A 12,252-nucleotide genomic window follows, 5' to 3' on the forward strand; every position below is an offset into this window, starting at 1 on the left:
AGATGGAGCCCTGGTGGAAAGGCCCTGTGTGGCAGCCTTTCTACAGCCACAGTTTTTTTGCTCCTTCAGCTATTGCCTTGATAAAGCGTATGTGCCTAGTGGCCTTGGACATGAGACCTGCTTTAACTTTAACTGTATAAATACCAGAAGGAGTTTTTCAGCCTATGCACTGATAAATAGCTGCCTTCTCCCAAGGGGGCTATATAGATTCGAAAAATCAATGGGCTTGGCATTTGTCCTTACATGATTGTTGTAGAGTCTTTCTCACGCTGGGTGGGAGGCCAGTGGTAATGTCCGAGAGAGGGCCTGAAATGAGGCTTATATGTGAGCCTTAATTTTTTTTTTTTTTTGCAGCCCGCAATTTTCTTTCTAACTCCCTCAGAATTCCTATCCACCAAAGGAACCGTAAAATAAATGAGGTCGCCACTCTTTACCACTTGCCACATGCACATAGTTAGTCGCCCAGAACGACTGGGTATTTTCAAGGCATTCTGAAGTATTCTGTGACAGAGAGGATGAAAGGAGAGACTGCGCTACTTCTGCCAGCGGCACCGCGGGTGATCTGTTTGCCTCCAAGTTTAATCTCAATGATGGTCCTTGGCCAAAGGTTACTTAGAACTTAAACATACACACCGGCTAACTACTAACAACTAATTACTAACAGCTAACAACAATCCGGATTACCTGACTGTCAAACTTCTACAACAATGAATTAGCTGTTAGTTTGTTTTTCTTATGCCCAAAGTCCGCTTGACTAAGTAGGAATCTGCTTTCCCTTGAAACGGATAAAACTCATAACCCCTCTGAAACCAATCCCTAATACTAAAACAGCAAGCATTAACTACTAAAACAAAAACCACCGGCGGCGGCCAAATATCTAAATATAAACATGATTACATTTTCCCATTTTTATTAGCCTTTCTAAAACAGGGAGTTAGGGGAGTTTCCATAGTGATTTTTTTTTTCAATTCACTTTGAACCTCTGCATTTTAAAGTGACAGAGCTGAATAAAACGGGGAATATCAAGTGCAGCCTCCACTTCAATCTTCTCCTAAAATTAAAAATTTTAGATTAAAATTGGGGCTTCCCATTTGACATCCTTACCTTGTTGGGGATTCATGATTATGTCTGCCTGGTTTGAGGTAGGATTTAAGTCAGGATAGCCTGGTGTGGGCCACAGAACTCTGCCTGTTCACGGCTCTCAGATTCATGACATCCCAACACTATCAGCCCACAGCACAAAGGGAAATTATTTTCTTGGACTTCTCTCACATTCCAAGCAAAAACCATTGTGTTTTTGGAACAGGTATTTACCCACTTCCTACTGTCCTTCCCATAGTGCTGAGCACCGGGGACAGTGACCTGTTGATTTGTGGTGTGGTAGACAGTTAACAATCAAATCCTGGTTTTAAAACTCACTTAGTATGGCCTTGGGAAACTTGCTTGCCTGACCCCTGCCTCAGCTTCCTGGAGCAAAAAATGGATATAATATAGTTCCTTTCTCAGAGGGCCTTCGTGAGTTTTAATGAATCAGTTGGGCCAGGGTTGTTGGTAGTTTCTTTGTGTTTTTTTGAAAGGGGTGGCCTCATATGAAGCCCAAGTTGGAACTCAAACTAACAGTACTGCTGTGTCAGTTTCCTGAATGCCAGGGTTATACAAAATTTTGAAAGTTTGTGGCACATACTATAATACCAATTATATATATGTTAGTAAATAAAATTATAGCAAGTGAAGGGCCATCTTCAAGAAGTAGGATAAATGTTTCTCCAATACCATTGTGAAATAAGAAATCTAGGCTTAAGCCAGCCTCTTCTGGGAATGGCACAAGAACTTATGTTCTGTTGATATGAGAGGTAATGAAGACATTGATAATTTCAGTTCTATTGCTCATAAGGAGATATTAATGCGTCCAAGTTGGGCACAAGCCGGGCAGTGATACAAACCTATAATGTCAGTGCTTGAGATACTGTGGCAGGAGGATGCTGAGTTCCACAGCAGTCTAGACCACATAGCAAGATCCTGTCTCCAAGATAAATAATAATAGTTGGACTTCTAAATGTCATCATAAGTAGGTAGCTTTGCTTAAATGCAAATACACTTTCAAAGTTACTTTTTCTGAGAATGAAAGTTTTACAGTAACACAAAACAGACTTGGGGAGATGGCTCAATGGGTAAAGCGCTTGCCATACGAGAGTGAGCACTGGAGTTCAGATCCCTAACACCTGCGTAAATGCTGGATGGGCATCGGCCTACCTGTGATCTTAGCACAAGATGGCCAACCAGACTAGCTGAATCTGTAAGCTCTGGGTTCAAGCGAGAGATGCATACTGGGAAAAGCAACCGAAGACTCTGGACATCAACCTCTGGCCTCCACACACACCTTCACACATTTATGTGCTTCCACACATGCCCATTGGGAAAGCTTATTTTATTATAAAAATTTTAAAATAACTCAACAGCAGAAAAAATAATACAATGAAATTTGTTTACATAGCTCCCAGACTTGACAATAATCATGGCATATATATTATACATGTGTATCTGTGCACACTCTAGTCCTGTAACACATAATCATATGTCTGTCAATGACCATCTTGTATAAATAGTAGTCCCATAAGGCCATATCCTAATGGCATTATAACTACTTTAATTTCCATGAGAATTCTCAGAAAATAATGAAGATAGCTAGTTAATATCTCTCAGAATATATCCCTGGTGCTGACTGGTGTTGACTATTACATGATTATATAATTATAGTATCAAAATCAGTAAGAGTTCTTGGTTGCCTATCTCTTAACCAAATTTTACCAGTCTAAAATTTGTTTCACAGGCTTTTTGTTGTTCAAATCAATGTTTATCACTTAGACTTTTTGGCATGTCTTCAACAATCCTCTTCATTTATTTCTTTGTTTTATCGCAAACTTATTGCTGAAACTGTATTGTCATGTGGACTTGCCATATTATTAATTTGCTAATTCTGAGCCTTGATGTCCTGAAATATGTGCCTGTAAGCCCATGGCATTTTCTGCTAAGTAGTTACTTATATCTAAAGACTAAATCGAATTTACTCTCAATCATTCTGTATGTTTCCTCGGTGGAGTAAAATCACTTCCTAACTCATGCCAAGCATGTATTCAATCAGTAGATATGGATGTTTAGATTAATCAATAGAATTGAATTTCATTGCACTCAAGCATCCATTACAAAGTTCTTCTTTGAGCTAATGATATCTGCTTACTCCTATGATTTCATTAGGAATTACAAAGAGTGATATTTAACTCTTCCATTCTTTCTGTATTAGCATCTGTTGGTTCTTCACCTTGAGATAAAGGTTTTTCTGATTTCTCTGTGTTTAAAGCAGAAAGCTGGTTCATAGCATTCTATGAATATGACCAACTCACTTAAAAACAATATTAATTCACAAATACTGAAACATCTCATGTCTTCTACTCTTTAGTGGCTTTTGTTTCTCCAGCATTGGCTACTCCTTAGTCCTGGCCCCTGGACTCTTTGATGATTTACTCATATTGTGTCAGACACACGGGTTTCAGCCTCCTCTCAGGACCCAACACTGTAATAACTTGTTCTTTTTTCAAGAGAATTTACCTTGCCTTTTGTCCTACCTAATGCTCTGTTACTGTGAGGAAACAACATGACCAAGATAGATCTTATAATAGGAAGCATTTAGCTGGAGCCTTGTTAACAGCTTTAGAGGGTTAGTCTACGGTCATTATGGTGGGAAGTAGACAGGCATGGTGCTGAGTAGTAGCTGAGAGCTTTACATCCTGATCCATAGACAGCAGGCAGAGGGAGCCATGGGGCCTTGTCTGGGCTTTTAAAGCCTCAAAGCCTACCCACTAGTGACACACACCCTCCAACAAGGCACACCTCTTAATTCTTCCCAAACAGTTTCACCTACAGGGGACCAAACATTCAAATATATGATCCTATGGGGGCCATTTGTGTTAGAACCACCACATCTTTTCTTATATCTTTCTTGTACTTGAACTTTTTATTCAAGAATTTCTCAATTATTCTAGATATACTCACAGTGTTCTTTCTGGGTTTCCCAATAGGCTTCATTTAGCATACATGTATACATATGTATTTCTCAGCCTTCTCAAGTAATATATAGTAATAATGAAAGTATATGAATACAGATTTTCATATCTGACTGAACATAGTTCATATTTGACTTTTTTTCCACATTTAAATTTTGCTTTGATACAGATGCAGTTTCTATTATCAAAGTTTCTTTCAAGTATATTTCAATGGCTAATTGCTTTTCATAGTGTGTGGGAAAGTTGGAGAACATTTCAGGATTTTTTTATTTCTTTCACAGTAATTATTATAACGAGCAATTATACTTATTTTTTGCTGCACCTCAGAATTATTTCCACTTGTTAGATAGACACATGGTCTAGAATGAAGGACAGGTTCAGGACTAATGAAACAGTCACCAAATTGCTTTTTGAAATATGTAACTACACTCTTATCAGTAGATTGGCAATATTAGTTGATATTGGATACTTTAAGTTCAAAGCCACTAGTACATATATTTATTATGTTTCACTTTAATTACTATGCAATTTTAGAATGGTATTTAATAAAGGATGTTTTGTTTAATTTACCTTCCATTTGCAATTCCTCCTGTATAAACTGGGTTTCATTTTCTAATTTTCTTGTATGTATTTTTGGGAAGTCTTTTTTCAATTTACCAGGATTCTTTACATACAGGGAGATTTCGTCAACATTTGTAAATAAATAGCAATAATTGTTGAAAGTATTTCCCTAGTTGGTCACATGCTTTGAAGTTTATAATACCTAAAATACAAAGTAAATAAACTATATAAGACATTTCTTTGGTGCTTTCTAAAAACATTGTTTTGATTTAGGTAAAGATGTATCATCTGGAATTGAGTATACTAGTGCACACCTGTAGAAACAGTGGGTTGCTTAGGGTAGGAGGCTCACAAGAGACAGCGGGGCAGTGTGGTGAGAGAGCAAGCACAGACAAGTGCAAGGATGCTGTCAACGTGCATATGTTTAGTGTCTTGATTGGATAACCATGAGTTTGTGCAGTTTATTAGACGTTGAAGTATACTCTCATAGCTCAGAACCTACAAGTGATCATTTCCAAGACCCCTCTGCAGGGTATCAAAGTCAAGACGTTTATTTTAAATGTTGACTTATTTGCATAGATTCTACTCACACCATCCTGAGGATTTGGACCCCAACATTCACACAAACTCTCTCTCTCTCTCTCTCTCTCTCTCTCTCTCTCTCTCTCTCTCTCTCTCTCTCTCTTTCTCTCCTCTCTCTTNTCTCTCTCTCTCTCTCTCTCTCTCTCTTTCTCTCCTCTCTCTTCTCTTTTCTCTTTCTCTCTCTGTGCACATGTGTGTATGTATGTATATCTGTGTTTGTGTGTGTGTGTGTGTGTGTGTGTGTGTGTGTGTGTGTGTGTGTGATGTAGTTCCCATGCAAATGGAAGCAAGAGGCAAAGACTAGAAAGGAAAGCTACAAGGAAATTGCTGGAGACTACATGAAGGAATTTCCAAAGGTTTCAGGATGGGGTCTAAGCTGACCAGATCCAGCAAAGCCTATGAGAACCCAAGGTGCCTGTCATTCCCTGAGGATTCCATTAGTTACCATGCATATTCTGACTCTCCAAGACACGGTGACAGACTGATATTTTCCTCAGTCCATCAAGCATATGAGGCTGCTTACCATTCATCCATTCTTTGAGGAGTGAGGCAGTATAGCTTTGACTATTCGTGGGGGGAGCTCAGATACAAAACAAGACCCTGGTGTTTGTATCACATCCCATCCTGGAGGTTCAGACTTAATTGATGCAGAGTGCAGCCTGGGTATCTCAGTCAGCTTGCTCTTGCACTGACAAAATACCCAAGAGAAATCCATTTAAAGAAAGAAGTTTGCTTATTGGTTTATGGTTAAGATGTTTTAGTCCCTGGTCACTGGGACCATTTGCCTTTGGACTTGGGGAGACAGAACATTGTGGCCAAAGTGCATAGTGAGGAACCTATGGACACCATAGTATGGACACCAGAGTGTGGACACCACAGTGGCTGGAGAGGAAGGGACTAGAGTCCAAAACCTCATTCAAATGTCCTCTGTTTGTAACCTCATTTTCTTCCATGAGACCCTGATTCATACAAACTCCATGATCTCCTGATACTGCTATGGACCACAGGTCAAGTTGGTATTGAATGGGCCTTTGGAACACATTTAAAATTTAAATTTTAACCTCAAATGAGGAACTTATTTATCTATTTACTTACTTATCCTTTGAGAATTTCATTGGTAACTTCTCCGGGTGGTTATAATATTCAGCCAAAGTTAAGCATTACTACATGAGACAGATTTCGTTAATGAACCAAAGAATAAAGAGGACATTACTCTAAAGACTAATACAGACAAGAGAGGACCAGAAAGACATGAAAACATTATCCCCAATCAGAGCCAGTATTGACCCTATTTCAGTTTATGCAAATTTATCTGAGCGTCATCTACTCCTATATGATCCTACCTGTGCAGGAGATGCCTTTCTGACCTGGGAATATGTACCAGAGAGATGGCTGGATAGGCGGGAGCAAGGCGTTCTTGAGATTAGAGCCACCAGAAAGACCTTGCAATGTTTGGAGCGAACTGGGCAGGTTTACTAGGCTCACACACCTACCAAGGCATCTGCAAAGACTTTTCATCATGAGCTAACCAACAGCCTGCCCCTTCCTTCCAACCAATGGGTCACAATGAGGAATAGCAAATGATCCTTCCATAGCCCAACATGTCCCAGATTTATTTGAAGCATCATTTCCGGTTGAGCTACGTTTAACTTCAGTAGGTTGGAAATGACTTTTTGATCTGTGTTGCAAGTTTGCCTGAGCAGCACGGAAACTGATTGTGAATCCATGAAGCACCCGCATCATAGAATGTTTAATGAGACACGTCAATTTAATTGTGCTTCAAGACCTCCAGGGCCAGAGTTTGTCAGCATTTTGCTGACAAATGTCGTCATTTGCAGACTAATCTTCGGTACTGACTATGTTCACTGTGGCTTAAAATATTGGGAAATGAGCTATGCTTTGAGAAACAAAAGACATCTTTTCTCTGGGTAGACAAGCTCTCAGGCTAGCAATGGTATGAACTTGCGATGGTTTGGAAACAGACTGGTGGGTTAAAGGTCACCGTTCTTCCATCCTGACACAGAGGACGCAGTGTATCTGGACGATGAGAAAGAGCGAGAAGAGTACGTCCTGAATGACATCGGAGTGATATTTTATGGGGACTTCAATGACATCAAGAGCAGAAGCTGGAGCTACGGCCAGGTGAGCCACTTAAAATTTGTCATTGTCAAGGACATTTTTCCCTTAATATTTTTTGTCACATTTATTACTGCCAGGTGCCATGAGTCAATATTAGAAAAGCGCAATTTCCTGCTTTTCAGGATCTGAGACTCCAAGACAGAGTGCAAGGGAGTGGAGACTGGAGAGAAACTGCATAATTTATCAGCTGGAGCCATCTCTCTTCCTCTCATTACAAATGTCCCTGAGATGGGGGCACCTACCGATAACATGGCAGTCACTGAGATAAACTTTGCCGTCTTAGAAACCATAAAGTCTCATTACGTCAATCTGAAATAAGCCGAAAATTTTCTTTGCTTATGAAGACATGTTTGATGCAAAGAACATAGCAGAGGTGGACTTTCACTTCATGAGGGCTCCTCCTGTCTTATATGCAAGCCAAGATCTGACTACCTTCCTGTGATACATCTGAATGCCATTTATTTTCTTTTATGTGTTTATTTTTTTTCAGCACTTTACAATTTATTCAGTAAAACACTTTTACATATATTAAAGGGCAGTGGCTTAGAACATAGACCTTGAAGGCATGCTGCCTAAACTCAAATCATGGCTCTGCCAGTGCTGGCTGCATAACCTTGGGTAATTCAATCTTTCAGGTCTCAGGTTTCCAGAAAATGAAGTAAAAATATAACCACATCATTTGGAGGATAAATTAATATATGTAAAGTGCTAAGTATAAGATGAGCAGCTATGCTTTTATTTTTTATTTATTTAATTTTTTTTTTTTTGAGAAAAATGGGGTTTCTCTGTGTAGCCGTAGCTGTCCTGGAACTCACTCTATAGATCAGGCTGGCCTGGAGCTCAGAGATCTTCTTGCCTTTGCCTCTGCTGGGATTGATTAAAGGTCTACACCACCCACTGCCCTATTTTTTTTTATTTATTTGGTTGGTTGGTTAGTTGGTTGGTTTTTCGAGACAGGGTTTCACTGTTTAGCTTTGGCTGTCCTAGAACTCACTTGATAGACCAGGCTGCCTACAGCTCATAGAGATCAGCCTACCTCTGCCTCCCTAGTGCTGGGATTAAAGGCAAGCACCATCACCACCCAGCTGTTTTGTTTTTTTTTTTTAATTGAGACCAGATTTTTTAATACAATGTATTTTGATTATGATTCCCCTCCCCCAATTCTTCCCAGATCTTCCCTCCTCCCCACCCACCCAAACCACATCCTCTCTTGTACTCTCTCATTAGAAAACAAGTAGATATCTAAAAAGAAATAATAATAAAATAAGATAAAATAGAAAAATAAGTTGTTTTTGGAGTCCCAAGTGACTCTGGGAATTCATTGTGCTCTGGGCAATACATCCATCTGGTGGAAGGATCGTAACAAACTTGTGCAGTGTCCTACAGAGCCTAGAGTCAGTGTGTGGTTCTTGAGTATGCTGTCTCTCTAATGGTTCTGCTCTTATTTCTGGCTTCCTTTTCTGTTCTCCTCTATTTTGTGGAAAAATAAAAGCAGGACACATCCTTTCCTTCACTTTAATAGTTCATGCTAAAGGGTATAGGAGGTCGCGCCATATTTCTAAGCAGTAAAGTTGTGGCTGCATTTTGCTTTTGCACACAGTTTATCTTCTTTTGCAGAGTGGAGGATTACTAAATAGCTTCTCATTGTTTTCTCCCAAACAGTTTGAAGACGGCATCCTGGATGCTTGCTTATACGTGATGGACAAGGCTCAGATGGACCTTTCTGGCAGAGGGAACCCCATCAAAGTCAGCCGTGTGGGGTCTGCAATGGTAAGTGGCAGAGCTGATTATGATAAAGGGATATTGACATAAACCAGGACTTAGCTTTACAGTCTTTCATCTGTTAGGTTTGAGTTGATAGTGTCCAGGTGGGTGTTCTTGAATTCTCCCACCTTTTCATATGCTACAAAATGAAAATTTCTACTAAACACAGTTTGTGGGGTTTGATTCATGTCAAGCTTGGTGCCAGGTCATTTTGATCCACTGAGTCATTTTGCCAGTCCCTAGGCAGCTAAAAATCTCATCTAGAGACTAAGAAATGACCATGACAAAAATGTTAATTATTGTAACCAAATGATCAACCAATAAAACATCAAAAAATATAGGCAGCTAGATAAGACATGATTTTTCCATGTCTACACCCATGGAAACAATCAAGAAATAAATGGTTGAGGCTGGAGAGACGGCTCAGTATGGAGTGTGTGTAGAGGATCCAACTTCAGTTCCCAGCACCAACATCAGGCAGCTTACAAGCAACTGTAACTCCAGGGAAATGGATCCCCTCTCCTGGGCTCCAAAAAGCACTCAACTACTCAGGTGCACCGCATTCGGAACCAACACACATACACATAATTAAAAATAAAGTAAATCCTTTGTAAAAGAAAGAGATACTTTGTGTAGTCAATGCTAGTTGCTATGCAATGCTACCACACCATGGGGCTTTATAGCTCATAAATAAGTGTTGCTTCTCCCCAGAAATCTTCTAAGTCAGTGGACATTCATCACTTACGTCATTTCAGGGCAAGAAAACAGGGCCATGAAAGCTTGTCAGAGATAAAGCTCCTGCCCGAACCTAGGTCTGCCAACTCCGCATCTCAGTGCAGTCTACGTTCCTCACTATTCACCGTAGGAGATCCCAAAACCTCTTGAAGAATGCAGAAATCCCCCAGGGGAGCAGCTAAGGAGGAGCTAGAAGCCCATGAATAGGAAGGGTAGGACTAGGGTAGGAAGCTAACTAAGCGACTCTGCGTGGTCCTATCCTGTACCGTGTCCATACTACTCAGGTGACCTTCCATGCATGAATGAGCATCATGTCTGGTCCACGAGTACAACACTCCTCAATTATAGTAGGCCACATCATTACATAGGAAGACTGAATGGAAAACATCGTTATATTACCTACGCCTTTACAGCTCCGAAAATATTTTCCCTGGAAGGATTTTATCTTTGATTTTTGGTTTGTGCATCTTTTCAGCCAAACAGAATCAATTTTGTTGACACATAATTACTAGGCCAGGGAAGATATAATATGTACATTCTGATTGGGTGCTAAAAATAGTGATTTTTATTTTTATTAGGAACTAAGTTACATGGAAATTTAAGACATACTAGATCTTACAAAATGAGAGCAGAATCCAACATCTAAAATCTTGGAACCAGAATCACAGCATAGTGGTGAGAGTAAAGAATGTCTACTTAACATGTGTAAAGCCTGGGAGAGGGGTGCTCAACACCTTACCCCAAGTAATAAACATGTGCATCTAAATACATAAAATAAATAGGTAGATTTGCATTTTGACATTATTTGTATTGCATGATGAAGAGAGGATCCATCCTAAAGGCCTTTGAGAATGTCCACAGAGCATACTTGTATAACACACATTGGACCTGCACCCATTCATTATGGTTCCTACTTGGAAGTGAAATTTCCCTTCTTTTTTCTTCCTCCTTAGAAGCAACCCTGACAGGTTTCAGTGAAGAGAGAAGCAATATTTAGGAGCTATGGGATATGAGTTGTTTCCCTCTTAAGCATTTTAAAATGACGTGGTCTTTGACTTGGCTTTACACACCCACTGTGTGTTCTTCCACCGAATATGGAAATCACAAGCCAATGCAAAGCAGTGCAGAAGGAAAGCAAAAAGAGACAATTTTACCCAGACATCTGTGGTTGCATCCGACCTGGTGGAAGATGTTAGGTATTGAATTAAACACGTGACACCAGCTCAAATCGCCTCAACATTTCCTCAGGTCTAAAGAGCCTCTACCTAAAGGTCAGACTTGGCCAATGCACATCACAGTTACACAGCCTGGAAACCAGACAGATAAAATGTGCACAGAGGATAGCGTGGTGAGGGTTTGATTTAGTTTTTGGATGGGGAGACCTTGGATGTTAAAGGACAGAGGACTGCTCTGAGCAATTCGTAGTGATCTCTCCACTTCCCCTTGGTTTCCCCCGTGTTACTGTTCACAGTACAGAAAGCTCAATTGTGAGAGAAACCCCTTCACCTCTGCCATCTCTCTTAGCCCTCAGAACAGCTTTGTGAGTCTTTCTGAAGTCTTTTCGGCTGTAGTGATTTTTAAAGCTGAAACACTGAGCCTCCAAAACTGACCTTCTAATATCCCAGTTAAAGATTTACCCTAAAATGTGAGAAGATGCATTTGGAAAATATGGAAAGAATGGGCATGAGGCTGGGTGAGTGCAGCCATAATCAAATATCACAGGTGTATGTGGCCATGTTATTCTCCCCAGCTGGCCCCCCAAACCCCAGGCAGACAGCACCTGATGCAGGGGTGTTTTCCTTGTCCCTTTCAAATGTGCCTTAACCCTGCCACAGGCTAGATGTGTTAGAACAGAGATGAATGTGAGCTGCAAACCCTTCCGGAGGGCAACACAAACCATGCATACATGGATTCCAGTTCTTGCACATTGAGAATCATTGCAGGTAGAAACGTCCTGAAAGCAGCTAGCTCCTCCAGCAAGTCCTGGGCAGGAGAGGGCTGGCTCTGACTGGGCACCTGAAGGATGTAGAACCAGCAGGAAGATGGCACAGGAGCACTTGACTGGGGCCCCAAAGGCAAACTGGCTTCCTGCAGTCTTGGCACACAAGGTTGTCAAGGACAGTGAAGGAAACTGGGTGTGTGTGAGGATAAAAGAACACAGATGATGACAAACTTTCAAGCGATAATAATGTGAATTTGGCTTTTAAGTGTACGATTTCCAGACAAAAATCTTTGTAGTACAGGCTATCTGCTATACCAGTCATACAAGGTACCTGCTTTACCAGTCTTTTGTGTGATACTGTCCAACAGCATCCCATAGCCTCTACTCAGGAATTCCAGGATCACCTTCCCAGAATGCACCAGTTGTGACGTTCAAGAATGTCTTCAGATGGTACCAAATATTCCTTGT

General features: G+C 40.5%; 1 protein-coding gene across 5 annotated transcripts in view; it reads left to right on the top strand.

Annotated features, from left to right (window-relative positions):
• The window catches only part of F13a1 (coagulation factor XIII A chain), a 406,032-nt gene that overhangs the window by 305,175 nt on the left and 88,605 nt on the right, over positions 1 to 12,252 (top strand). For all 5 annotated transcript variants that reach the window (XM_050142342.1, XM_050142345.1, XM_050142343.1 and 2 more), the window contains 2 exons: positions 7,228 to 7,346; positions 9,006 to 9,113. In XM_050142342.1, the coding sequence (XP_049998299.1) occupies positions 7,228 to 7,346; positions 9,006 to 9,113 (227 nt within the window). The remainder of the gene's footprint in view (positions 1 to 7,227; positions 7,347 to 9,005; positions 9,114 to 12,252) is intronic.

This window comes from Alexandromys fortis, unplaced genomic scaffold, assembly GCF_014885135.2.
Source record: "Alexandromys fortis isolate MF-2015 unplaced genomic scaffold, M_Fortis_MF-2015_v1.1 scaffold_5, whole genome shotgun sequence".
NCBI lineage: Eukaryota > Metazoa > Chordata > Mammalia > Rodentia > Cricetidae > Alexandromys > Alexandromys fortis.